The sequence below is a fragment of the Mizuhopecten yessoensis genome, unplaced genomic scaffold (assembly GCF_002113885.1).
Source record: "Mizuhopecten yessoensis strain PY_sf001 unplaced genomic scaffold, ASM211388v2 scaffold10609, whole genome shotgun sequence".
Taxonomy (NCBI): Eukaryota; Metazoa; Mollusca; class Bivalvia; order Pectinida; family Pectinidae; genus Mizuhopecten; species Mizuhopecten yessoensis.
The window spans coordinates 16831-44732 of record NW_018408632.1 but is presented as its reverse complement, the minus strand read 5'-3'; the positions used below and the strand labels follow the sequence as shown (position 1 = coordinate 44732).

The 27902-nt window shown below is 38.7% G+C and overlaps 1 protein-coding gene across 1 annotated transcript; it reads right to left on the bottom strand.

The window, feature by feature from the left end:
• LOC110461407 (solute carrier family 35 member F6-like) lies at positions 1–27902 on the bottom strand. The gene is made up of 8 exons (XM_021514849.1): positions 27717–27902; positions 21185–21257; positions 20405–20615; positions 7442–7612; positions 6742–6852; positions 5583–5738; positions 4796–5095; positions 1–2702 (listed from the first exon to the last, which is right to left on the bottom strand). The coding sequence occupies exons 1-8, from the start codon at positions 27791–27793 to the stop codon at positions 2683–2685; spliced, it is 1119 nt and encodes a 372-aa protein (XP_021370524.1). The 5' UTR covers positions 27794–27902; the 3' UTR covers positions 1–2682.

Below are 27902 nucleotides of genomic sequence, written 5' to 3'. Positions count from 1 at the left end.
TTCACTGTTAATATACAACCTTTATATTATAATTTTTCTATAACATTTACAAAAGACAAACATAGTTATACGATTGTGACGTAACAATCTCTGTCACAAAGTGTTTCTTGTTACTAGTTTGCTAAAACAAGTGTTGCCGCGATCAGTCTCTACAGCTTTATAATCTTAGTAATCACTTATGATTCACTATTAAAAATAAATCATAATGCATCATTCACAAAGGATAATGTCACAACAGAAATAGGTTTCAAAGCTTCATTTGCATTACGTACAATGCCATTACAAAATACACTGTTCAAAAACATATTGATTGAGTGTTGTGATGTTGAAAGTTGGACAAAGTAATTCAATTGTAAAACAAGAGGCCTGTATCGCTCACCTGTTTATTTTGGTACATGGAGTTGTTGGCCAAATATTGTGAAGTTAAGTTGATTGGATATTCAGAAGCGGTTGAAGGTTTACAGTTACTTGACCCCTGTGACCTTGAAAGTATACGTAGGGCAAGGGCATAGTGAACTCAAACACAGGATGCTGGTGAGGGAATAGGAGCAGGACTGAACAGGTTTCCGATATTCAGAAGTGTGTTGAAGGGTTTTGTTTGTTGTTATTTGTTTATCATTTTAGCAACAGCTAAGGTCATATAAGGATGGTGTCGCATGACGGACATATGACTTTGAAAGTATCTAAAGGTCAATGTACTCATTTTCATTCACAAACTTCATCATAGGATGCTACTGGACAAATATCATGACTTTAGGGCAATCAGATCTTCAGAAGAAGTGCCATGGCATAAGCTCACCTGCCCTAGGTCTTAATGGTCAGTAGAGGGTTTCTAAGATTGATATGTACATACTATTTTAGTCTACATACAATGAGTGGGCCAAGTGTTCCCTAATGTGGAATGTAGCGAACAAATAATGAAGTTTGGTCTAATTTATCAGTATCTTGCAGAGATTATTTTATTGTTAAACATAATTAAATTTAGAGTGTACTTTGATGTGAAATGTCCCAAAACCTTCCCCCAGAATTACGAACCCTGTGGTAAGAGCCCATGTAAGTTGGCTGTAAACATAACCCTGTGGTAAGAGCCCATGTAAGTTGGCTGTAAACATAACCCTGTGGTAAGAGCCCATGTAAGTTGGCTGTAAACATAACCCTGTGGTAAGAGCCCATGTAAGTTGGCTGTAAACATAACCCTGTGGTAAGAGCCCATGTAAGTTGGCTGTAAACATAACCCTGTGGTAAGAGCCCATGTAAGTTGGCTGTAAACATAACCCTGTGGTAAGAGCCCATGTAAGTTGGCTGTAAACATAACCCTGTGGTAAGAGCCCATGTAAGTTGGCTGTAAACATAACCCTGTGGTAAGAGCCCATGTAAGTTGGCTGTAAACATAACCCTGTGGTAAGAGCCCATGTAAGTTGGCTGTAAACATAACCCTGTGGTAAGAGCCCATGTAAGTTGGCTGTAAACATAATCTGAGGTTACGGTGTTCGGTTGGTCGATAGTTCATCAATTGTATATTTATTTATGTCAAAAGATTGTACATTTGCAGAAATGAAAAAACGAAATCGGCCGAGGAGAGAGAGATAGAGCAAAAAGAGGACATTAGATTAAAATGACATAAAGACTTCCGAGGACAAATCAGTACCGGCCACATCTGTATAAAATGTGAACGACATAATCAACAAAAAAACAATTCTGAACAGAGCCGCTAACACAACACATGAGCCCTAACAGAAGCTTCATCAACATATGATCATATATGGAGAATTATACATTGCGTGAATGAGTGGAATGATGAAGTGAAGGAGAGTGAATGATACATGCAGCCTCCCAGAAATAAAAGCTGCACAATGACATACATTAAACAGCACTATTGTCAAAGTGTAAGGAGTTTAATTGTATCGGTGGGATTGGGAGCAGACAGATGCATTTTTCACGTCGGTGAATATTTTCAGTTTTATTTGCACTCCTTTTACATTACTATTGAAGACCTGCATCCATCTGGGAGAAAGGAGTCTTCCTCTGCTTCCATTATGATAGTAAATAGTTGAAATTACACATATATATAACAATGTAAGGATAATTTACAATCCTCCAGCTGGGAGGTACTGAAGTTGTGACAAATCTTAATTATGGGGTCTATCACTAGCACCTTTATCCCAACATTCGTAGGCTTTCAACACCTTCTGTTGTTATAGCATAAGCACCGTACTGAACATAATACATTTCTCCTGCTCTAGCACCCCAACATCACCATTCCGTATAAATATCAAGTATCATCACGTAAGGGTGTGTTGTGTACCACGGGCAGATCCATACCCCAACGTAAAGGTCAAAGTAGAGGTGAAACATTGTTATTCCTGTTGAGTCTATCAATTCAGACCAACAGAACAGTTCTTCATAAAAATCTAAAGCAATTAAGAATTATGTGACAAAATATAGTCAGAATTTGCCATACATACTCATACAATGTTACATCAAAACCCTCCTGTATACTTTGTTGAAAGCCTCCCCTATATACTCTCTTGAAAGCCCTAAGTGGTTCATGTACCAATTCTTCAATGTTCATTTTTAATGTCACATTATACACATACTAGAATGTTTGATGTTCCATGACCACAAGGAAAGATTGGCATCCAGTCCACGCTGGCTTGTAACAATACTAGCAGGAATGTTCATTTAGGCATTGTCTTGTATACCTGGAAAGAGAAATAAATGTATAAAAACTGGATCTAACCCTGATGTACCGTCTGTTAGTTCTCATTCACATGTGAAGCCTGGAGGCATCACCCATCCATGGCTGAATGACCCAGATTTTAAAGAAATGCACAAAAATTATCTTAGAATTGTGTTTTCTTTTTGAAGTGTTAGCTAATATGAATAGGAATGGGGATAATCCTGGTGTATTTTGAGATTTGCGGGCAGTATATTTTGATTTGACTGCCGCTAATAACTTTTTTACTGGCTCCAATCTGTGACACCAGTAAAAATGAATTTGCACCAGTTAAATTACAATATACAGTACCACTAAAAGTGTCAAAATACATTAGGCCCATCCTCTATATCTATATTCTCATTTTTAATGGAATATTTCTGGAGCTGGTGTGTTGAATGATAAAACGGAATTTTGTTTCCATCTATAACAGGAATATTACTGACACAACCAAAGAACTGTTTAATTTAGTTTACTTTAACTGACAGAATTAGAATCTGTCTTAGTTTTTTATGTTCTTTTAATCAGTGGAGACAGCTATGTGATCCTCTATTAAAACTGTTTACATACACTGCCTTTCCGTAAAGGGATTATCTCCCATTAAATAATACCTGTGTGATCTTCTAATATAACTGTTAACACTGCCATCAGTAAAGGGATTATCTCCCATTAAATAATACCTGTGTGATCCTCTATTATAACTGTTAACACTGCAATCAGTTAAGGGATTATCTCCCATTAAATAATACCTGGGTGATCCTCTATTATAACTGTTAACACTGCCATCAGGTAAGGGACTATCTCCCATTAAATAATACCTGTGTAATCCTCTATTATAACTGTTAACACTGCCATCAGTTAAGGGATTATCTGCCATTAAATAATACCTGTGTGATCTTCTAATATAACTGTTAACACTGCCATCAGTAAAGGGATTATCTCCCATTAAATAATACCTGTGTGATCCTCTATTATAACTGTGTGATCTTCTAATATAACTGTTAACACTGCCATCAGTAAAGGGATTATCTCCCATTAAATAATACCTGTGTGATCTTCTAATATAACTGTTAACACTGCCATCAGTAAAGGGATTATCTCCCATTAAATAATACCTGTGTGATCTTCTAATATAACTGTTAACACTGCCATCAGTAAAGGGATTATCTCCCATTAAATAATACCTGTGTGATCCTCTATTATAACTGTTAAGACTGCCATCAGTTAAGGGACTATCTCCCATTAAATATTTCCCGTGTGATCCTCTATTATAACTGTTAACACTGCCATTAGTTAAGGGATTATCTCCCATTAAGTAATACCTGTGTGATCCTCTATTATAACTGTTAAGACTGCCATCAGTTAAGGGACTATCTCCCATTAAATAATTCCCGTGTGATCATCTATTATAACTGTTAACACTGCCATCAGTTAAGGGACTATCTACCATTAAATAATTCCCGTGTGATCCTCTATTATAACTGTTAAAACTGCCATCAGTTAAGGGACTATCTCCCATTAAATAATGCCTGTGTGATCCTCTATTATAACTGTTAACACTGCAATCAGTTAAGGGATTATCTCCCATTAAATAATACCTGGGTGATCCTCTATTATAACTGTTAACACTGCCATCAGTTAAGGGACTATCTCCCATTAAATAATTCCCGTGTGATCCTCTATTATAACTGTTAACACTGCCATCAGTTAAGGGCCTATCTCCAATTAAATAATACCTGTGTGATCCTCTATTATAACTGTTAAAACTGCCATCAGTTAAGGGACTATCTCCCATTCAATATACCCGTGTGATTCTCTATTATAACTGTTAACTCTGTCATCAGTTAAGGGACTATCTCCCATTAAATAATGCCTGTGTGATCCTCTATTATAACTGTTAACACTGCCATCAGTTAAGGGACTATCTCCCATTAAATATACCCGTGTGATCCTCTATTATAACTGTTAACACTGTCATCAGTTAAGGGACTATCTCCCATTAAATAATACCCGTGTGATCCTCCATTATAACTGTTAACACTGCCATCAGTTAAGGGACTATCTCCCATTAAATAATACCTGGAGCGTTCTGTTGAAGGATAGGCTCATTCTCTTCCTCTGTGGCGGCTGTCTGACGATTGCATGGCAGGTGCCTTGTAATGATGGGGACGAGGATGTTGTAATATAGACACATACCCACGATCAGCAGCAGGAACCCAAACACTTGCAATAACTCGAACTGCTGCCAACTGAGCATAAGGCTGATCAACCAAATGGCCAGCGTCCTCACACTGTCCAGCACCATACGGGTGGTCGCACTCTGTGACTTTGTAATGCTTATCCCGGCAAAGTTGAAAAAGGCGATACTTACTATGTTACCTAAGGAACATAAACAATACAGGTAAAAAATACCAACACAATGATACTTAATACAGTGAGACAGATATTCAACATCAATATTACACTGAGAAGATAAACATTACAAGTACACAATACCAACACAATGATACTCAATACAGTGAAACAGATATTCAACATCAATATTACACTGGGAACAAACACAATATTTTACTAATCAAAATTGTATTCTCTTCAATTCAATAATGTCATTTCTCCTCTTGTGTTTTGAATGCAGCTTTTAACAGTTGAATCTAAAACATTCTCATCAAATTTCATTTAAATTTAAAGCCTTAATATTTTGTATAACGAGTTGCATTCTTATGAGGTAAGTGAAGATCATACAGAGTGTGAAGTAATTAGCTACATGTACCTATACACAACTGGAGTTGTATGAACACTCACCTGAACACTGCCACAGAAGGATGATGATACACCAACTATTATGTATATTTCTGAGAACACATACCTATAACCGCCATGGCTATTTGCCCATTGTTACTGATCTGTCTGAAGGCGTCGAGTGGGTCCTCCAGTCTGTGACTAGGGAGTTTACTAAACACCTCGGCTTTTATGTAGTAAAATGGTACCAACAATATCCCTAGGATGATAAAACCCCATAGACCTGTAGAAAAACAAGACATTATTGTATACTGGGATGCTGATGTATCATTATCAATGGTCTTAATCATAGCATTGGTTGTAATTCGTTTATCTGTGCAAATAACATGATCGGTCCAAATGCTTAGGAAAGCAGACCCAGAGACAGGAGGTGCACAAAGTGTGCTTTATAAATCTGTTGTTTTATATTTTAATATATGTACAGTAGTCTGTCCTGAGCCATGTTATTTAAAAGTGAGTCAAGGTCATTAATAAGAAGTAACTTCATGTATGTTATATTGTTGTCCTAATTATAGTATAATATTTGACCTGTAGCTTGCTGTTAAACTCAACTTTTCATGAATCTGAAAAACCTGTCCAAAGAAAAAGCTGACAGTGGCCTGATGTATGCATATGGTGGATCTTGTATCAGCTGTACAAACTCACACGCAATTCTACTGGTGAACACAGAACTAACCTTCATACCCCACGGCCAGCAATGTACTGACCCTACTGGCGAACACAGAACTAACCTTCATACCCCACGGCCAGCAATTGACTGACCCTACTGGTGAACACAGAACGAACCTTCATACCCCACGGCCAGCAATGGACTGACCCTCCTGGTGAACACAGAACTAACCTTCATATCCCACGGCCAGCAATGGACTGACCCTACTGGGGAACACAGAATTAACCTTCATACCTCATGGCCAGCAATTGACTGACCCTACTGGGGAACACAGAACTAACCGTCATACCCCACGGCCAGCATTGGACTGACCCTACTGGTGAACACAGAACTTACCTTCATACCCCACGGCCAGCAATGGACTGACCCTACTGGTGAACACAGAACTAACCTTCATACCCCACGGCCAGTAATGGACTGACCCTACTGGTGAACACAGAATTAACCTTCATACCTCATGGCCAGCAATTGACTGACCCTACTGGTGAACACAGAACTAACCGTCATACCCCACGGCCAGCAATGGACTGACCCTACTGGTGAACACAGAACTTACCTTCATACCCCACGGCCAGCAATGGACTGACCCTGTAACGGGCCACAAACTTCTCTTCATAAACCATCTGTACAGACACAATGATCTGTGCCATGATAATCAGTAAATCTCCTGTAGAGGGAACAAATATCTTATATATTTATTGTAAAGTGTTGGTTATTCTTATTACATAAATAATTAATATAGTTCAGATTCAGATTTTCATTTATTTTGAAGATAAAAGTTACAAACAATTAACTATACACTAAATACACCTGTGAAATACTTAAGAGTATTTTGATATCAAAGATGCATGTTGAAATTATATCAATGAAGAATCTAGACTAGAAATTCTTCAATTTTTAGATTAAGTTATTTTAATGACAGTTAAGATTCACATTTTTAAGCAAACAAGTATAACTACACAAAGAAGGTGCTCTGAGTGATTGATACCTGTACAACACGGTATAAGTACAGACTGTAGTCATACAATTGTAAGAGTTAAGAATTTCACATCCTGGACAAGGCATTAACCTTTTTGATAAATCCAGACGTGGCTAATTTAACTAATTTAACTCATATGTTATTCAGTTATCATTCCAAAATATTTGCATACCTTTAATGTACCTAGGCATTCACTACCATAAGCCTTATTGTCTTTCATCTCGTTGTACAAAATCATACAAGTTATTTAAACAGAGATTCCTGACACTGACTTTACCTGCTATTATTCCATTGGTGTCTTTGGATTTCTTGTCACCTAATACAATATCAGACACGCCCACAATCCCCAAACCCAAAATGATGACGATCATTCCTGCCCACATCCTGGCCTTGATGTTGTGTCCCAGGAACGCCACAGACAGGAGAGCTGTGAAGATGATCACAGCACCTAAAACATAAACCAAAACTCCACTTATGGTTGCATTTGTCAGAGACAGGTATAAAGTGATTATTTTACATACTATTTATCATGTGTACCAATACAGTCAGTAGAATAAGGCAAACCCTGATGGATCAGCAGTGATGATGATCAGCTCATTGCCCAACAATTAATTGTTTCCAGTCTTTCTCATCCTGCCTGCTCCGATTCACAGCCATTCTGCAGCCTCAACTAGTCCATGTACTGCAATCTTACATGACTTCCCATCCACAACCAAGGCAAATAATGGTATATCACATAATTTGTATTCAATAAACTGATATACAACATGTATCTTAACATGACCTGTTCTAGTGATGACCTCTTAATAAATCTGCTCTACTTTTAAATGCTAGTGATAAACACTTTCCTAAATTATTAAGTTCTTTTGTGTTTTCGATTTTGAGTGATTGAACAAATTTATATATACTAGGCCTTTTGAAATAATATTGCTTTATGTATTCAGACCGGATGTCTGAATAGTGATTACACTTAATTATAAAATGAAATTCATCTTCAATATCATTTTTTTTACATAAAATACATTTTCTTTCTTCTCTGTAATGACCATGTTCAATGATCAGGTCATGCACACATAAACGCATCTTAGAAATATGTTTTAGATAATTTATATTAATTGCCTTATGAAGATATGGTTGCAATTTAATACTTTCCACTAAACGCTGATATAATACTCCTTTAAAAGAAGAATGAACTTTCTCTAGACAATCTTGCTGAAAACTATCACATAATCGCTGCTTATATACTTCACTAGAATGATTAATACTTATATATCAGTCACAAACATGTATCCATGGCCGACTCTTGAAAGATCATGTTTTAAGTAAAGGAACCAGGGGTCTTTATTTTCAACCATATCATCATCATAACAAGCTTTCAGCACACAGTTATCAGAACATGGTAATTCAATCTAATACTTAAAAATTTCAACATTTCTTAACAGCTCAAAATGAGATCTTCCAAATTCAATATAAAGAAATGCAGAGTTTGTAGATTTTCTTAATCCTAATAAGGATTTCAAAAATCAAATATGCAATTTTTCTATTTCGGGTGCTTTATGAAATCCCCAAATTTCTGAACCATACATTAAAATACTATTGAAAAACGTGTCAAAAACAGCAAAACGAGATTCTATATCAAAATAATTCTTTTTACATACATTATTTATGGCAAAGAGTGCTTTTCGACCTTGTTCTGCTAGTTTATTGGGGTTTTTTTGTAAATTTTCCATTATAGTTTAAAGTGAGACCAAAATCATTAAACTCATCAACTAATTCAATCGCATCATTATTATAAAACCATTTTTCTTTTGCTCTTATTAAACTACCATTTCTTAAGATAACTATTTTTGTTTTATCTACATTTAAAGTTATGCTCCATTTTCTACAATAATCTGATAGTGAATCTAACATTTCTGCAAGTCTTCTGGTGTTTCCGATAGTATGACCATATATCGTCTGCATAACATCTAGGTAAAAATAAGTTAATAGTTTGAATTTCTAGCAATAAGCAATTATTTTTTATAAAATCCATTTCTAAATCATTAACAAATAATGTTAACAATAAGGGAGATAGTATTTCCCCTTGGAATAAACCACAATCACATTTGAAAAATTCAGTAACATCTTTGAATTTAACACAACATTTTACATTTGCATAGAGACTTCTTATCATTTTCAGGAATTTCCCTTCTATACCTTCCTTAATCATTTTATACCAAAGATTGTGCCGACTAACAAAATCAAAAGCTTTTTTATAATCTATAAAACAGCAGTTAAGTCTGTTTCGGTTTTTGAGAGTTCTATTAATTAATGATTGTAGTACGAAAATAGCATCTATTGTGGATTTTTTTTTTCTAAATCCAAATTGTACATCTGTGATAATATTATATATTTTATCAACATTAACTAATCTTTCATTTAAAATGGCAGTGAAATTTTTTCCAAGACAAATAAATAGTGGTATAATTTTTCCAATATTCCAATTATTTTGAAAAGTTCCAGAACTAAATATTCCATTAAAAAGCAATTTTAGACATGGGGCCAATGCCAAGTAACAAACACTTCATTTAACAAACCATCAAGACCACAAGCCTTATTTTATTTTAAATTAGATATTGCATGTAAAACCTCTCTCTCAGTGATCTCTACATCTAATTCATAATAAGGGTTCATATCATTACCAGAATCATCATAAGCATTCATATATGCATCAACTTCCTAATTACGATCAGGAACAGTAGACGCCAATTTGTTAAAATGTTTAAAAAAATCTTTCTTTTCAAATCATATTTAACTCGCTTTTGTCTTTCTTTTAAAACTTCTGTAAAATATTTTCGGATTATATTTTCTCAAGTAATTCATCATGTTACCCTTCTGGGTCTTGTATTCTCTTTTCAGTTTTAATTCTAGCCTCTTGTATACCTTTTTCTTATCGATCAAACTTGTATGATTGTCATGTGTTTTATTCTTATTAAAGACTGAGAGAGCAGCTTTGTATTCTTTGAATTTTACTTTACAAGTTTCTGAAAACCAAGGTTTATCTCCCTTATTATAGTTTTTAGATATAATACAAGATGGAATCTGAACGCAATAAGGTTCAACAATGGTTCTACATAATTCAGAAAAATGTTTGACACTTTTATTTACACTATCAGAAGACAATTCCATATTTCTGCAAGTATGCATTAGACTATCGTCATTAATTATTATTATTGATCATTGTTTTGATTAACACAAAATTTTCCTGATTCCATCGCGTAGAATAAAACAGCTCATTATCACCGTGTATATTTACTTCTATAATCTTAATTTCTACCGTAAACACAATAGGCGTATGGTCTGAAAAATGATTGAACTCTCTGCTTTTAAAATTTCCTATAATTTCAAAATTTGACTCATCAACAAAAACATAATCGATTAAACTTGTTCCCAAACTATTATAAAATGTAATACTGCCTTAATCTTCGCCCGGATGCCGCCCATTTACGATTCTCAAACCACTCACTTTACATAAATTCAAAAGTTTTCTTCTCATTGTGTTTATAATTTTATCTGTACTTATTCTTTCAGTAACAATAATACCAGGTAAGTAATTAAAAACATTCGATAAAACATGTAAAGGTAGACTTCCAATATTGTCATTTTCTATAAAATCGCTACTTGTTCCGGTTCTACTATTTAAATCACCTATATAACAATCACGTTTCCGTATTCATTATACACAGATATATTTTCTTCTATAACTTCAAAAAATATCAACGTCATTATTATCATAGTCCACGCTATTGGCCGGAGGCACATAATTAGCTATAATAAAACAATTTTTGTTATCTTTCATAGACTTTTGGTAATAACAGAATGATCAAATACAATGTTTTCGATGGAAACTATTTGCTTAATGGTTTCTTTACCCCAAATAACAATTCCTCCACCACTTCCATCACTTCTAGGAACAGGTTTAATATCATAACCAGGTAAAGTAACATCGTCATTTTCATTCACCCAACATTCATACAGGCAAATAATATCATATTCAGCAATAGTATTAATAAAATCATTATCATGTACCTAGTGCCCCCATTGCATGACTGTAAGAGGCGACTAAATTTGGGATCTTATCTTTTCTCTTCTTTCTAAACAACATTCTTCTTCCATATGTCTCCCTTATCAATGCCTCACTTTTGGCCATTACTTGAGCGTCCGCCCCTGTGAGGAAGGCTTTGGGTTCTGTCCCCTGGCCAAGACATACCAGACATACACTGTGTGTAGTGTTGTCTGACCATGTCTGGAATTTTGGTTTGGTTTTGATTGTTGGTGTTTTACGTCCTATTACATGTAACAGCTATGGTCATTTAAGGACGTGCCAGGTATTGGTGGTAGAGGAAAGCCGGAGTTCCCTTCTATAATGCCAGCATTCCATCTCCCTCAGGCTACCCTAATTGTCTGTGTCCCTATCCCTTCTATAATGCCAGCATTCCATCTCCCAAAGGCTACCCTCATTTTCTGTGTCCCTATCCCTTCTATAATGCCAGCATTCCATCTCCCAAAGGCTACCCTCATTTTCTGTGTCCCTATCCCTTCTATAATGCCAGCATTCCATCTCCCAAAGGCTACCCTCATTTTCTGTGTCCCTATCCCTTCTATAATGCCAGCATTCCATCTCCCAAAGGCTACCCTCATTTTCTGTGTCCCTATCCCTTCTATAATGCCAGCATTCCATCTCCCAAAGGCTACCCTCATTTTCTGTGTCCCTATCCCTTCTATAATGCCAGCATTCCATCTCCCAAAGGCTACCCTCATTTTCTGTGTCCCTATCCCTTCTATAATGCCAGCATTCCATCTCCCAAAGGCTACCCTCATTTTCTGTGTCCCTATCCCTTCTATAATGCCAGCATTCCATCTCCCAAAGGCTACCCTCATTTTCTGTGTCCCTATCCCTTCTATAATGCCAGCATTCCATCTCCCAAAGGCTACCCTCATTTTCTGTGTCCCTATCCCTTCTATAATGCCAGCATTCCATCTCCCAAAGGCTACCCTCATTTTCTGTGTCCCTATCCCTTCTATAATGCCAGCATTCCATCTCCCAAAGGCTACCCTCATTTTCTGTGTCCCTATCCCTTCTATAATGCCAGCATTCCATCTCCCAAAGGCTACCCTCATTTTCTGTGTCCCTATCCCTTCTATAATGCCAGCATTCCATCTCCCAAAGGCTACCCTCATTTTCTGTGTCCCTATCCCTTCTATAATGCCAGCATTCCATCTCCCAAAGGCTACCCTCATTTTCTGTGTCCCTATCCCTTCTATAATGCCAGCATTCCATCTCCCAAAGGCTACCCTCATTTTCTGTGTCCCTATCCCTTCTATAATGCCAGCATTCCATCTCCCAAAGGCTACCCTCATTTTCTGTGTCCCTATCCCTTCTATAATGCCAGCATTCCATCTCCCAAAGGCTACCCTCATTTTCTGTGTCCCTATCCCTTCTATAATGCCAGCATTCCATCTCCCAAAGGCTACCCTCATTTTCTGTGTCCCTATCCCTTCTATAATGCCAGCATTCCATCTCCCAAAGGCTACCCTCATTTTCTGTGTCCCTATCCCTTCTATAATGCCAGCATTCCATCTCCCAAAGGCTACCCTCATTTTCTGTGTCCCTATCCCTTCTATAATGCCAGCATTCCATCTCCCAAAGGCTACCCTCATTTTCTGTGTCCCTATCCCTTCTATAATGCCAGCATTCCATCTCCCAAAGGCTACCCTCATTTTCTGTGTCCCTATCCCTTCTATAATGCCAGCATTCCATCTCCCAAAGGCTACCCTCATTTTCTGTGTCCCTATCCCTTCTATAATGCCAGCATTCCATCTCCCAAAGGCTACCCTCATTTTCTGTGTCCCTATCCCTTCTATAATGCCAGCATTCCATCTCCCAAAGGCTACCCTCATTTTCTGTGTCCCTATCCCTTCTATAATGCCAGCATTCCATCTCCCAAAGGCTACCCTCATTTTCTGTGTCCCTATCCCTTCTATAATGCCAGCATTCCATCTCCCAAAGGCTACCCTCATTTTCTGTGTCCCTATCCCTTCTATAATGCCAGCATTCCATCTCCCAAAGGCTACCCTCATTTTCTGTGTCCCTATCCCTTCTATAATGCCAGCATTCCATCTCCCAAAGGCTACCCTCATTTTCTGTGTCCCTATCCCTTCTATAATGCCAGCATTCCATCTCCCAAAGGCTACCCTCATTTTCTGTGTCCCTATCCCTTCTATAATGCCAGCATTCCATCTCCCAAAGGCTACCCTCATTTTCTGTGTCCCTATCCCTTCTATAATGCCAGCATTCCATCTCCCAAAGGCTACCCTCATTTTCTGTGTCCCTATCCCTTCTATAATGCCAGCATTCCATCTCCCAAAGGCTACCCTCATTTTCTGTGTCCCTATCCCTTCTATAATGCCAGCATTCCATCTCCCAAAGGCTACCCTCATTTTCTGTGTCCCTATCCCTTCTATAATGCCAGCATTCCATCTCCCAAAGGCTACCCTCATTTTCTGTGTCCCTATCCCTTCTATAATGCCAGCATTCCATCTCCCAAAGGCTACCCTCATTTTCTGTGTCCCTATCCCTTCTATAATGCCAGCATTCCATCTCCCAAAGGCTACCCTCATTTTCTGTGTCCCTATCCCTTCTATAATGCCAGCATTCCATCTCCCAAAGGCTACCCTCATTTTCTGTGTCCCTATCCCTTCTATAATGCCAGCATTCCATCTCCCAAAGGCTACCCTCATTTTCTGTGTCCCTATCCCTTCTATAATGCCAGCATTCCATCTCCCAAAGGCTACCCTCATTTTCTGTGTCCCTATCCCTTCTATAATGCCAGCATTCCATCTCCCAAAGGCTACCCTCATTTTCTGTGTCCCTATCCCTTCTATAATGCCAGCATTCCATCTCCCAAAGGCTACCCTCATTTTCTGTGTCCCTATCCCTTCTATAATGCCAGCATTCCATCTCCCAAAGGCTACCCTCATTTTCTGTGTCCCTATCCCTTCTATAATGCCAGCATTCCATCTCCCAAAGGCTACCCTCATTTTCTGTGTCCCTATCCCTTCTATAATGCCAGCATTCCATCTCCCAAAGGCTACCCTCATTTTCTGTGTCCCTATCCCTTCTATAATGCCAGCATTCCATCTCCCAAAGGCTACCCTCATTTTCTGTGTCCCTATCCCTTCTATAATGCCAGCATTCCATCTCCCAAAGGCTACCCTCATTTTCTGTGTCCCTATCCCTTCTATAATGCCAGCATTCCATCTCCCAAAGGCTACCCTCATTTTCTGTGTCCCTATCCCTTCTATAATGCCAGCATTCCATCTCCCAAAGGCTACCCTCATTTTCTGTGTCCCTATCCCTTCTATAATGCCAGCATTCCATCTCCCAAAGGCTACCCTCATTTTCTGTGTCCCTATCCCTTCTATAATGCCAGCATTCCATCTCCCAAAGGCTACCCTCATTTTCTGTGTCCCTATCCCTTCTATAATGCCAGCATTCCATCTCCCAAAGGCTACCCTCATTTTCTGTGTCCCTATCCCTTCTATAATGCCAGCATTCCATCTCCCAAAGGCTACCCTCATTTTCTGTGTCCCTATCCCTTCTATAATGCCAGCATTCCATCTCCCAAAGGCTACCCTCATTTTCTGTGTCCCTATCCCTTCTATAATGCCAGCATTCCATCTCCCAAAGGCTACCCTCATTTTCTGTGTCCCTATCCCTTCTATAATGCCAGCATTCCATCTCCCAAAGGCTACCCTCATTTTCTGTGTCCCTATCCCTTCTATAATGCCAGCATTCCATCTCCCAAAGGCTACCCTCATTTTCTGTGTCCCTATCCCTTCTATAATGCCAGCATTCCATCTCCCAAAGGCTACCCTCATTTTCTGTGTCCCTATCCCTTCTATAATGCCAGCATTCCATCTCCCAAAGGCTACCCTCATTTTCTGTGTCCCTATCCCTTCTATAATGCCAGCATTCCATCTCCCAAAGGCTACCCTCATTTTCTGTGTCCCTATCCCTTCTATAATGCCAGCATTCCATCTCCCAAAGGCTACCCTCATTTTCTGTGTCCCTATCCCTTCTATAATGCCAGCATTCCATCTCCCAAAGGCTACCCTCATTTTCTGTGTCCCTATCCCTTCTATAATGCCAGCATTCCATCTCCCAAAGGCTACCCTCATTTTCTGTGTCCCTATCCCTTCTATAATGCCAGCATTCCATCTCCCAAAGGCTACCCTCATTTTCTGTGTCCCTATCCCTTCTATAATGCCAGCATTCCATCTCCCAAAGGCTACCCTCATTTTCTGTGTCCCTATCCCTTCTATAATGCCAGCATTCCATCTCCCAAAGGCTACCCTCATTTTCTGTGTCCCTATCCCTTCTATAATGCCAGCATTCCATCTCCCAAAGGCTACCCTCATTTTCTGTGTCCCTATCCCTTCTATAATGCCAGCATTCCATCTCCCAAAGGCTACCCTCATTTTCTGTGTCCCTATCCCTTCTATAATGCCAGCATTCCATCTCCCAAAGCCTACCCTCATTTTCTGTGTCCCTATCCCTTCTATAATGCCAGCATTCCATCTCCCAAAGGCTACCCTAATTTTCTGTGTCCATATCCCTTCTATAATGCCAGCATTCCATCTCCCAAAGCCTACGTAGATGAGGATAAAGCCACACTAGAATATCGGGAGTAGTTGCTTGGGTACATCACTACACCACTGATTACATTGTATCAGCAATGCTGACTAGATCATGGCAGATAGAAATACACTGGGTATATTTAAACCCATTCAAAATAGTGCATGGCCTTGTTGTCAAGCATATTGTGATTAGAATATGGCACCAATAGAAAATTTTATGTTTTTCCATTGAATGCAATACACATTTCACTCATATGGTAAAAATATATATATACATGTATTGATATTTTTCATGTCATTGAAAACATTACTATACTGACATACACTTGTGATGGTGTTCAAAGGGAGACTGATATATATCTATATATCTTGTAACACTCGAGGGGAAACATAATTAATATCACGCCTTGTCATAAAAATCTGATCTGTTGGAAAGACAACAAGAGTACCGCGGGGCGGAAAAATATACACCCGTCGAATGTCATATAGTGTTATATACTTTCTTACATTGAAATAAGATCTGCATCATTCTAAGAGTGTTTATAGCTGACATGCTATAAACAAGAGGTCGATTGGACCTGTATTGCTCAACTGGTTTTATATTTAAGTTATTACAACTGAATGCATTAGTATAACTTTATATGAAATTTCCTCAAATCCAGACAAGATCGATGTTCTAACCCAACTGGGACCACAATATCTGACTTTCAACTAATCAGGGGCCTCCATTGAGTTGCCATGTTAACAGATTTTGAAATAAGTAATATGTCATATTACAGGGTGTAATTAGACAATACTTTAATTTTCATTCAACTATAAGCTTTTATAAACCTAGAAACCAATTTTTAACAATTTATGAAAACTACACCATAGAATATGATAATCTAGCTGTACCATTTCTTAGGACCGCAGGGGTCAAATCAACCTCATTCAATTAAGAAAGGTTTGCAAGTAATAAGGGGATATTAGCGTCTTTAAGCAAAATTTAAGATAATTTTCCCCCTTGGTGAGGTTGGTTCGACCCCTGGGACTAGAAAGACCGGGCGGTCTTTCTAGCCCCAGGGGTCGAACCAACCTCACTTATTTAGAAAATGATTGCCCTTTACATTGTCACCTCTCAGCAGGTCAGACTAAACAATAACATTGTAACCTCTCAGCAGGTCAGACTAGACAATAGCATTAGCGCCTCTCAGCAGGTCAGACTAGACAATAGCATTAGCGCCTCTCAGCAGGTCAGACTAAACCATTACATTGTCTCCTCTCAGCAGGTCAGACTAAACCATTACATTGTCTCCTCTCAGCAGGTCAGACTAAACCATTACATTGCCACCTCTCAGCAGGTCAGACTAAACGATAACATTGGCACCTCTCAGCAGGTCAGACTAAACAATAACAGTGTCACCTCTCAGCAGGTCAGACTAGACAATAGCATTAGCGCCTCTCAGCAGGTCAGACTAGACAATAGCATTAGCGCCTCTCAGCAGGTCAGACTAGACAATAGCATTAGCGCCTCTCAGCAGGTCAGACTAAACCATTACATTGCCACCTCTCAGCAGGTCAGACTAAACGATAACATTGGCACCTCTCAGCAGGTCAGACTAAACAATAACAGTGTCACCTCTCAGCAGGTCAGACTAGACAATAGCATTAGCACCTCTCAGCAGGTCAGACTAGACAATAGCATTAGCACCTCTCAGCAGGTCAGACTAAACCATTACATTGCCACCTCTCAGCAGGTCAGACTAAACGATAACATTGTCCCCTCTCAGCAGGTCAGACTAAACAATTACATTGTCACCTCTCAGCAGGTCAGACTAACCGATAACATTGTCACCTCTCAGCAGGTCAGACTAAATCATTACATTGTCCCCTCTCAGCAGGTCAGACTAAATCATTACATTGTCACCTCTCAGCAGGTCAGACTAACCCATTAATTGTCACCTCTCAGCAGGTCAGACTAAATGATAACATTGTCACCTCTCAGCAGGTCAGACTAAATCATTACATTGTCCCCTCTCAGCAGGTCAGACTAAATCATTACATTGTCACCTCTCAGCAGGTCAGACTAACCCATTAATTGTCACCTCTCAGCAGGTCAGACTAAATGATAACATTGTCACCTCTCAGCAGGTCAGACTAAATCATTACATTGTCACCTCTCAGCAGGTCAGACTAGACAATAACATTATCACCTCTCAGCAGGTCAGACTAAACCATTACATTGCCACCTCTCAGCAGGGCAGACTAAACGATAACATTGTCACCTCTCAGCAGGTCAGACTAAACGTAAACCATTACATTGTCACCTCTCAGCAGGTCAGTCACCTCTCAGCAGGTCAGACTAGACAATAACAGTAGCACCTCTCAGCAGGTCAGACTAAACCATTACATTGTCACCCCTCAGCAGGTCAGACTAAACCATTAATTGTCACCTCTCAGCAGGTCAGACTAAATGATAACATTGTCACCTTTCAGCAGGTCAGACTAAACGATAACATTGTCCCCTCTCAGCAGGTCAGACTAAACAATAACATTGTCACCTCTCAGCAGGTCAGACTAGACAATAACAGTAGCACCTCTCAGCAGGTCAGACTAAACCATTACATTGCCACCTCTCAGCAGGTCAGACTAAACGATAACATTGTGTCAGACTAAACAATAACATTGTTACCTCTCAGCAGGTCAGACTAAACCATTACATTGTCTCCTCTCAGCAGGTCAGACTAAACCATTACATTGCCACCTCTCAGCAGGGCAGACTAAACGATAACATTGTCACCTCTCAGCAGGTCAGACTAAATCATTACATTGTCCCCTCTCAGCAGGTCAGACTAAACCATTAATTGTCACCTCTCAGCAGGTCAGACTAAATGATAACATTGTCACCTTTCAGCAGGTCAGACTAAACGATAACATTGTCCCCTCTCAGCAGGTCAGACTAAACAATAACATTGTCACCTCTGAGCAGGTCAGACTAAACAATAACATTGTCATCTCTCAGCAGGTCAGACTAAATCATTACATTGTCACCTCTCAGCAGGTCAGACTAAACCATTACATTGTCACCTCTCAGCAGGTCAGACTAAACCATTAATTGTCACCTCTCAGCAGGTCAGACTAAATGATAACATTGTCACCTCTCAGCAGGTCAGACTAAACGATAACATTGTCACCTCTCAGCAGGTCAGACTAGACAATAGCATTAGCACCTCTCAGCAGGTCAGACTAAACAATAACATTGTCACCTCTCAGCAGCTCAGACTAAACGATAACATTGTCACCTCTCAGCATGTCAGACTAAACCATTACATTAAATTGTCAATTTTCAGCAGGTCAGACTAAACAATACTAGACAATAGCATTAGCACCTCTCAGCAGGTCAGACTAAACAATAACATTGTAACCTCTCAGCAGGTCAGACTAAACGATAACATTGTCACCTCTCCGCAGGTCAGACTAAACGATAACATTGTCACCTCTCAGCAGGTCAGACTAAACCATTACATTAAATTGTCAATTTTCAGCAGGTCAGACTAAACAATAATATTGTCACCTCTCAGCAGGTCAGACTAAACCATTACATTGTCACCGCTCAGCAGGTCAGACTAAACCATTACATTGTCAGCTCTCAGCAGGTCAGACTAAACAATAACATTGTCTCCTCTCAGCAGGTCAGACTAAACGATAACATTATCACCTCTCAGCAGGTCAGACTAAATCATTACATTGTCTCCTCTCAGCAGGTCAGACTAAATCATTACATTGTCCCCTCTCAGCAGGTCAGACTAAATCATTACATTGTCTCCTCTCAGCAGGTCAGACTAAATCATTACATTGTCACCTCTCAGCAGGTCAGACGAAACCATTACATTGTCACCTCTCAGCAGGTCACACTAAACGATAACATTGTCACCTCTCAGCAGGTCAGACTAAACGATAACATTGTCACCTCTCAGCAGGTCAGACTAAACTATAACATTCTCACCTCTCAGCAGGTCAGACTAAACGATAACATTGTCACCTCTCAGCAGGTCAGACTAAATCATTACATTGTCACCTCTCAGCAGGTCAGACTAAACCATTACATTGTCACCTCTCAGCAGGTCAGACTAAACGATAACATTGTCACATCTGAGCAGGTCAGACTAAACAATAACATTGTCACCTCTGAGCAGGTCAGACTAAACCATAACATTTTCACCTCTCAGCATGTCAGACTTAACCATAACATTGTCACCTCTCAGCAGGTCAGTCTAAACCATTATATTGTCACCTCTGAGCAGGTCAGACTAAACCATTACATTGTCACCTCTCAGCAGGTCAGACTAAACCATTACATTGTCACCTCTCAGCAGGTCAGTCTAAACCATTACATTGTCACCTCTCAGCAGGTCAGACTAAACCATTACATTGTCACCTCTCAGCAGGTCAGACTAGACGATAACATTGTCACATCTGAGCAGGTCAGACTAAACAATAACAATGTCACCTCTGAGCAGGTCAGACTAAACCATAACATTTTCACCTCTCAGCATGTCAGACTTAACCATAACATTCTCACCTCTGAGCATCTGGAAACTTGAGGCATAAGTCAAAGTGAGGCCAATGTACATAAGTGATGTTCCACACATGTCACAGATGGCTGCTGGAGCAAAGACAAGAGGATTGACCCATCGACTTCCATACTCCCGGTCACCCTGGCGACGCTTTACCAAAAGTACCACAAAATAGGCTACCAGACAGGTCATCTCACCAAGGAACATACCAACAGCCTGTGGAATAGGAAAGGTTATCATTAAAATAATTGGGTCTGGTAATGTTACTCATTTACAATATGAAGCAAGGGTAAAAATTTCCCAATGGAAGATACAGATCCAAGAACAAATGTAGTAGCACTTTTTTTCTACATTTCTTTGCTATTTCAAAATACCGAAAAAATGTACACCGGAGTTGTAAAGTGTTGCAATTCTTTCCCGTCTAAATGAAATGTTTCTGTGTGTAATAATGCAGTTTAAGTATGGAAGTTTGGGATATAGCAAGTTTCTGCTTCTCCTTGACATGGCCAGTAGACCTGGTCTTTAGAAACAGTAAACTTGCTATATCCCTGAAGCCCATACTAAAGTGTATCACATGATATTTTAATGTTTGCTCTGTATTCAGACCTGGCAAACATATACTTACCATTACTAACTAATCATATAGACATATATACATCATATTTTTGCTACATATAAAGGTGTGTTTTGAATTAATCGAGGCAAAGTTAACAGAATTACTAATTTCATATAGTCAATCTTACAGGAACTGTTTGCTCTAATATTAAGTGTGTAATGAAATTTACCTGAAAAAATGGATGATCGAAAGAATGTTCATTTTGGTCTGGATTTCCAACTGCCTTTTGTTTATCAGCCCATCTGTAACAACAAAAGAGAAAAGTATATTCATTTGCACCTTAATTAATCTATCACCCAACTAAAGGTACACCAAACACCACACCTGGACAGACAACTCAACACATGTGATGTGATAGGTACAGACAACTCAACAAGTGTGATGTGAAAGGTCCAGACAACTCAACAAGTGTGGTGTGATTGGTACAGACAACTCAACAACTGTCATGTGATAGCTACAGACAACTCAACAAGTGTCATGTGATAGCTACAGACAACTCAACAAGTGTGATGTTATAGGTACAAACAACACAACAAGTGTCATGTGATAGTTACAGACAACTCAACAAGTGGGATGTGATAGGTACAGACAAGTCAACAAGTGTCATGTGATAGGTATAAACAACTCAACAAGTGTGACGTGATAGGTATAGACAACTCAACAAGTGGGATGTGATAGGTACAGACAACTCAACAAGTGTCATGTGATAGGTACAAACAACTCAACAAGTGTGACGTGATAGGTACAGACAACTCAACAAGTGTGATGTGAAAGGTACAGACAACTCAACAAGTGTCATGTGATAGGTACAGACAACTCAACACGTGTCATGTGATAGGTACAGACAACTCAACACGTGTAATGTGATACATTGTAGGTACAGACAACTCAACAAGTGTGATGTGATAGGTACAGACAACTCAACAAGTGTCATGTGATAGGTACAATCAACTCATTTCATTTTCATCAAAATTACACTATATGGAATGAACTGCAAATAAATACACCACAAACAAAATTACAACATATGGAATGAACTGCAAATAAATACACCACAAACAAAATTACAACATATGGAATGAACTGCAAATAAATACACCACAAACAAAATTACAACATATGGAATGAACTGCAAATAAATACACCACAAACAAAATTACAACATATGGAATGAACTGCAAATAAATACACCACAAACAAAATTACAACATATGGAATGAACTGCAAATAAATACACCACAAACAAAATTACAACATATGGAATGAACTGCAAATAAATACACCACAAACAAAATTACAACATATGGAATGAACTGCAAATAAATACACCACAAACAAAATTACAACATATGGAATGAACTGCAAATAAATACACCACAAACAAAATTACAACATATGGAATGAACTGCAAATAAATACACCACAAACAAAAAATGTATAATCAAAATATTAACACTTAAGAGTGTTGCAAGCCAATACCCACCTTCCTCAGTGCAAGATGATATGAAAAGAAATTGAATGTGCAGAGCGCTCTCTATAAAGCTCTATATCTATGGTCAGAGTGGCGTAGTCTTTAACCACAGAAAGTTAAAATGCACACTCATATCAGAGTTGATGTTTTGTAAATATGTGTGTGAAGTTTTACTTCTATGAGAGGTGTCGTTTGTGAGCATGTGTGTATACACTTTGGTGACAATCATATAAGAAACAAGGCAAAGTATTGCAAGGCATAATCCATAGTCCTCCATCGGTAATGATTTCTATATTTAACAAACAGTATACTTATGTCAGGATGTACCTATAGCTACTGTTGGGAAAGTATCCTGATACATACTTCTTGCAAAAAGTCATCCCAATATGTCCTTGAACACCAAATCTGGTTACTCCAGGTGAAATAGTATAAAAGATATATCCTGGACATACAATTTCAAAAGTAAAGGTCAAAGGTCAAGTCATAGGTCACAGCGACGTTCTTTTAGCACTCTGCACTCGCCCATCCCAAGATGTCCTTCTATACCAAATCTGGTTACTTCAGGTGAAATCGAACAGGAGATATGTCCTGGACAAACCATTTCAAAAGTAAAGATCAAAGGTCAAGTCATAGGTCACAGTGACCTAATTCTCGAGAACCGATGTGGGACTAGTATAGTAAAGTCTGTCGAGCAGTGACGTTATTTGGGATATGTAGGTACGAACTTACATACAGACAAACATGTGGGCGGATCCCTATATTCTAATCATATATATTCCAATTATACCCTTACGACGAATCGTCGAGTGCATAAATAGAATAAATTTGAGTAGAATATATAAGTAATACTTTCAAATATCTCCTTTTTTTTCAATTCTCGCTTCTCAGTCAGTGTAGATTGAATACTAATTTTGAGGTTTAAGAAAAATATTAGTGTGCATGTTATAGACACACTAGTACTATCAGAGTACATGTATACTGTTGAAAGGGAAGTTTCTGTTATGTGGAAATGTCCTTGTTTTTCTAGTTGAATAACTAAGTGTCAAAATATCCACATGCTAATATTTATTTATTGATTATAACAAGAGGCCCAATGAGCCTGCATCTCTCACCTGGTATTAATCTCACACTTGTAACCTTAAAAGTGGAATCAAATAAAGCTGCAAGCAAAATATCAGTATTTATGACTATAAATCATTCAAAAGAACCTGTTGAAAAATTTAAACACATTTAACTATGAAATATGGTCAGATAAAAAGTAGAAAATTCATAATGAGCATGCATGATATATGGTCAATGTGCTCTCAAACTGGCGTCTATATCAAGTTACTCACTCGCATAATGTACTGTGCCACATATAGTGAAAGTATTAAAATGCAACAATCATGTGCAGAACAATGATGACAAGTTTGCCAACACATCGTGTCATACCAGTTAATACTCTTGAGGTAAACACATCACTATTTCGCTATTTATTGTCAATTTGAACCTCTTGCAATAATGGTACGGCCGACGGACATTCAGATGGGTCAGGCTATTGCATTGCAAATGAAAGGTCAAAGGCAACAACAGGTTGCTAGCTAGCTAGGCAGCTCGTTGTAAATACTTCCACCATAAAACCTCTTCGACTCTGTCGTCTGAGAGACACCAGAGGTTGCCGTCCGACTGCCATCAGGACGTCCATGCATAACAATGGGACGTCACAACAGAGCTGTTCTTCTCGCCAACCTGAGTAACCGCCATGTTACTGGCATGGAAACTGAAATAGTACCGTAGGAAATCATAATCGCCACATTCACCCAAAAACTTAAAGGAACAGATTGTGCGAGGGTTTGTCTGCTTCTCACTCATGCATATTGCACACGCTGTATGGCTCTAACTTTCCAGCATGGTAATGCCCAGCCTTATGAAGCCAGAGTTTGTCAAGACTTTCTTGTAAACCATAACATTAACCCACTTGACTGGTCACAGTACAGTCTAGATTTGTCCCCAATAAAACAGCTGTGGGAGGAACTGGACAGGAGGGTAACGGAGCAACGGAATCACCCTGCTACTACTGACCAACTAAGGACTGCCTTGTTGGAAGAGTGGAACAATATCCCCATGAAAAGGAGAGCATATGGGATACTGATGAGTCAGACAATTTCACTTTATGATATTGGGGGGGGGGGGGTACTGTCAAAAATGCATCAATTTCTCATGAGTTATCAATCAAAATCCAATGAAATTTTGGTAAATTTGGTTATTAAAGATGGTTTATTATGCCTATATAAAAATATTGTATATATCATTCAAGTACATAACATTAAATAACCTCAAATGTTCACCCTGGGAATCTCTATCCTAAATCACCTCATATGTTCACCCTGGGTATCTCTATCCTTTTAGTATATTAACGTCAATGGGATGTAATCAATTTATTGACCGAGTTGAATATACCAGGGTAGTCTGAAATAAATAACTACCTCAAACTGCTTGAAAGTTTTTTCAGCGAAGCCATTTAAGATAAAATTGAGGTTTGCAGGGAAAAAACCCTCTGTTTGTATATGTATGACATGCTAGGTGACACCAACGGTACGGAAGCAATTATTCCTTTAGCAAGTTTTGTCAGTTTATGTAAAAGATTAGATTTGAAGTACAGTTGTAGAAGCAAATCGCGGTTTTGGGTTTAAACTTTAAAAGCAAATTGAAAGTTTGATTTGGTAGAGCTGCTGTATATTGTAATGATCATTGTGTTATTTTACTCTTACAGGATTGGTTAACAACAGTTTCTGCCAAATCAAAGCTTGGTTTTAGATACAAACCAAACCACACTCTTTTAGTAAGAAAGGCAATAAACATGACGCCGCAAACTACAGACCTATCTCGCTAACTACAGTGTGTTCAATGGAACACATTATCACAGTGAGACAATTAGCATGGAGCACCTAGAGGACCAGCACATGTTATCACCATTACAGTACTGCATGATCACAGCATATCATCACCATTACAGTACTGCATGATCACAGCTTATCATCACCATTACAGTACTGCATGATCACAGCTTATCATCACCATTACAGTACTGCATGATCACAGCTTATCATCACCATTACAGTACTGCATGATCACAGCTTATCATCACCATTACAGTACTGCATGATCACAGCTTATCATCACCATTACAGTACTGCATGATCACAGCTTATCATCACCATTACAGTACTGCATGATCACAGCTTATCATCACCATTACAGTACTGCATGATCACAGCTTATCATCACCATTACAGTACTGCATGATCACAGCTTATCATCACCATTACAGTACTGCATGATCACTGAGCTTATCCTCACCACATAGGACCTCATGTAGAATTTTGACATGAAAATCCAAACGGACATCACTATATAACTGGACTTTAGTAAAGCTTTCCATACTGTCCCCCACACCAGACTCTTACATGTACATGAATTGGAACATTACAGAATCACAGGTGAAATTCATGGATAAAAACTTTCTTCACTAACGTGTGTACATGTACTCAACAAGTCGTCGTAGAAGGTGACAATTCTTCAACAGTCACTGTCAGGTTTAATTGGGGAATTCTGCAAGGGACTGTACTCTGTCCCCTTATGTTCCTCTGCTTCATATCATATAATCAACAACCTGCCGTCTTTGCAGATGACTGTCTGTCATAACAGACAGATCAGGACCCACTCAGACCAGATTGTACTCCAGCGTGACTTAGTTTTCTTTGCAACAACGCTCAAATCAGCAAAAAAATACAAAAAATATATATTAGGTCTGGGATTCATTCGACGAAACCACAGGGACATGAGAATTTGTTACAGCTCTATTTGGACCTAAACGTAATTTTACACGTTTGGGGGGTTTTGATCGATTTTCGGAAAAATGTGTATATGATCATTGGGGGTGGCATGTTTACCGAAAATCGATCTAAACCCAACAAACGTGTCAAATTATTCTAAACGCCTTAGTTTAGTTCCAATTATAGCTGTAACAAATTCTCAGGTCCCTGTGGACAGAACCTGTAATACTGCCCTGAGACTGAGTCTCTTTAAAAATCTGACTGTAGAACATTAGTGTACTCTAGATCTGCTCTAGAATAGTGACACGACTGAAGGATATCAATAAGTTGGTGGCTGTGCAACGTTGCGCTACCAGATTAACAAGTATGGATGAAAATCTAGTGTGAATGTCATGTTGGAGAAACGCAACCTCTGGCAGAAAGATGACATGAACATAAAATAATCATGATGCACAATGGAGTTTAGTATAATGTGCCAGATTTTAATTGTACATATTATAGGATTACAGTTGCTTCCTAGCTTCTAGCTAGAGGGAATTTCCATGTAGCTCAGTGGTAGAGCGCCCAACTGCGCTAGGAACCTGGAAATTGAGGTTTTGATACCCGGTAGAAGCGCACTATTCTCTTTCCTGTTATAAATGGTGTCTGTGGCCCTATAGGCCTCCCTGTGGTGACAAGCACACTATTCTCTTTCCTGTTACAATTATAATGGCTTGTTTCAAACCCCCTGAGAACTGTATCACCTGAAACAACAGTTGGACAACCCAAAAACACTCAAAGACATTTAAAATAATAAGGTCAAATTATGATAAATTCAAAACAGGTTTTTTTCAAGAACAAGTTTTAAAGGCCTGCAACAGTCTATTGGTCTTTTGTTTACAATACTTACTAAACCTTCCTCTTTCGCTTAATGATTTTCCCCCATCACTATCAACGAATAGCTTTGGTGTTATCGTGATATTAAAACTCTAAGGCGGATGATTTGGACTAAAAACAGACTAAAATATCTTACTAATGTAGCATAATTAACCCCTCTCTCAGTGCTATACTCAGAATTGAAGTCAACTCAGACACAGATAAAAATGTCTGGTGTCAGGACCAGAGGAAGCTCGGGCTAGGTTCTGATGTTAGCTATGACTCGATCTTATTTTATGAGTTTATCATCATCATGTGACAGAGTCATGTGATTTGATATTAAACAGTTACAATAGCCTGAATAGGACAATTATTCGATACTGACCTAACATTTAGGATGTGATGGAAGTGTTGCTTTTCTTGACGTCGCCAAACCAACAACAACAAAAGCGATCCCGTTAACAAATACTTCGAACGAATCGAAAAGATAAGAAGTCTACACAGATTAGTTAGACATGTAACGGCGAACTAACACCGATACGACAGTTGACGCTACTTACTTGGTCGATAACGTGTTGATTGAGCCTGTTATAACCATTAAAATGGCAATAAGAATAATTCGAACAGTCCAAGCCATAATTAAAAAACCTTGGAGAAGAAGGAAGTCCTGCTGCCGTCTATTGATCTTTTGTTTATATATACAGACTAAAACTTCCTCTTTCGCTTTAAGATTTTCTTCATCTCTA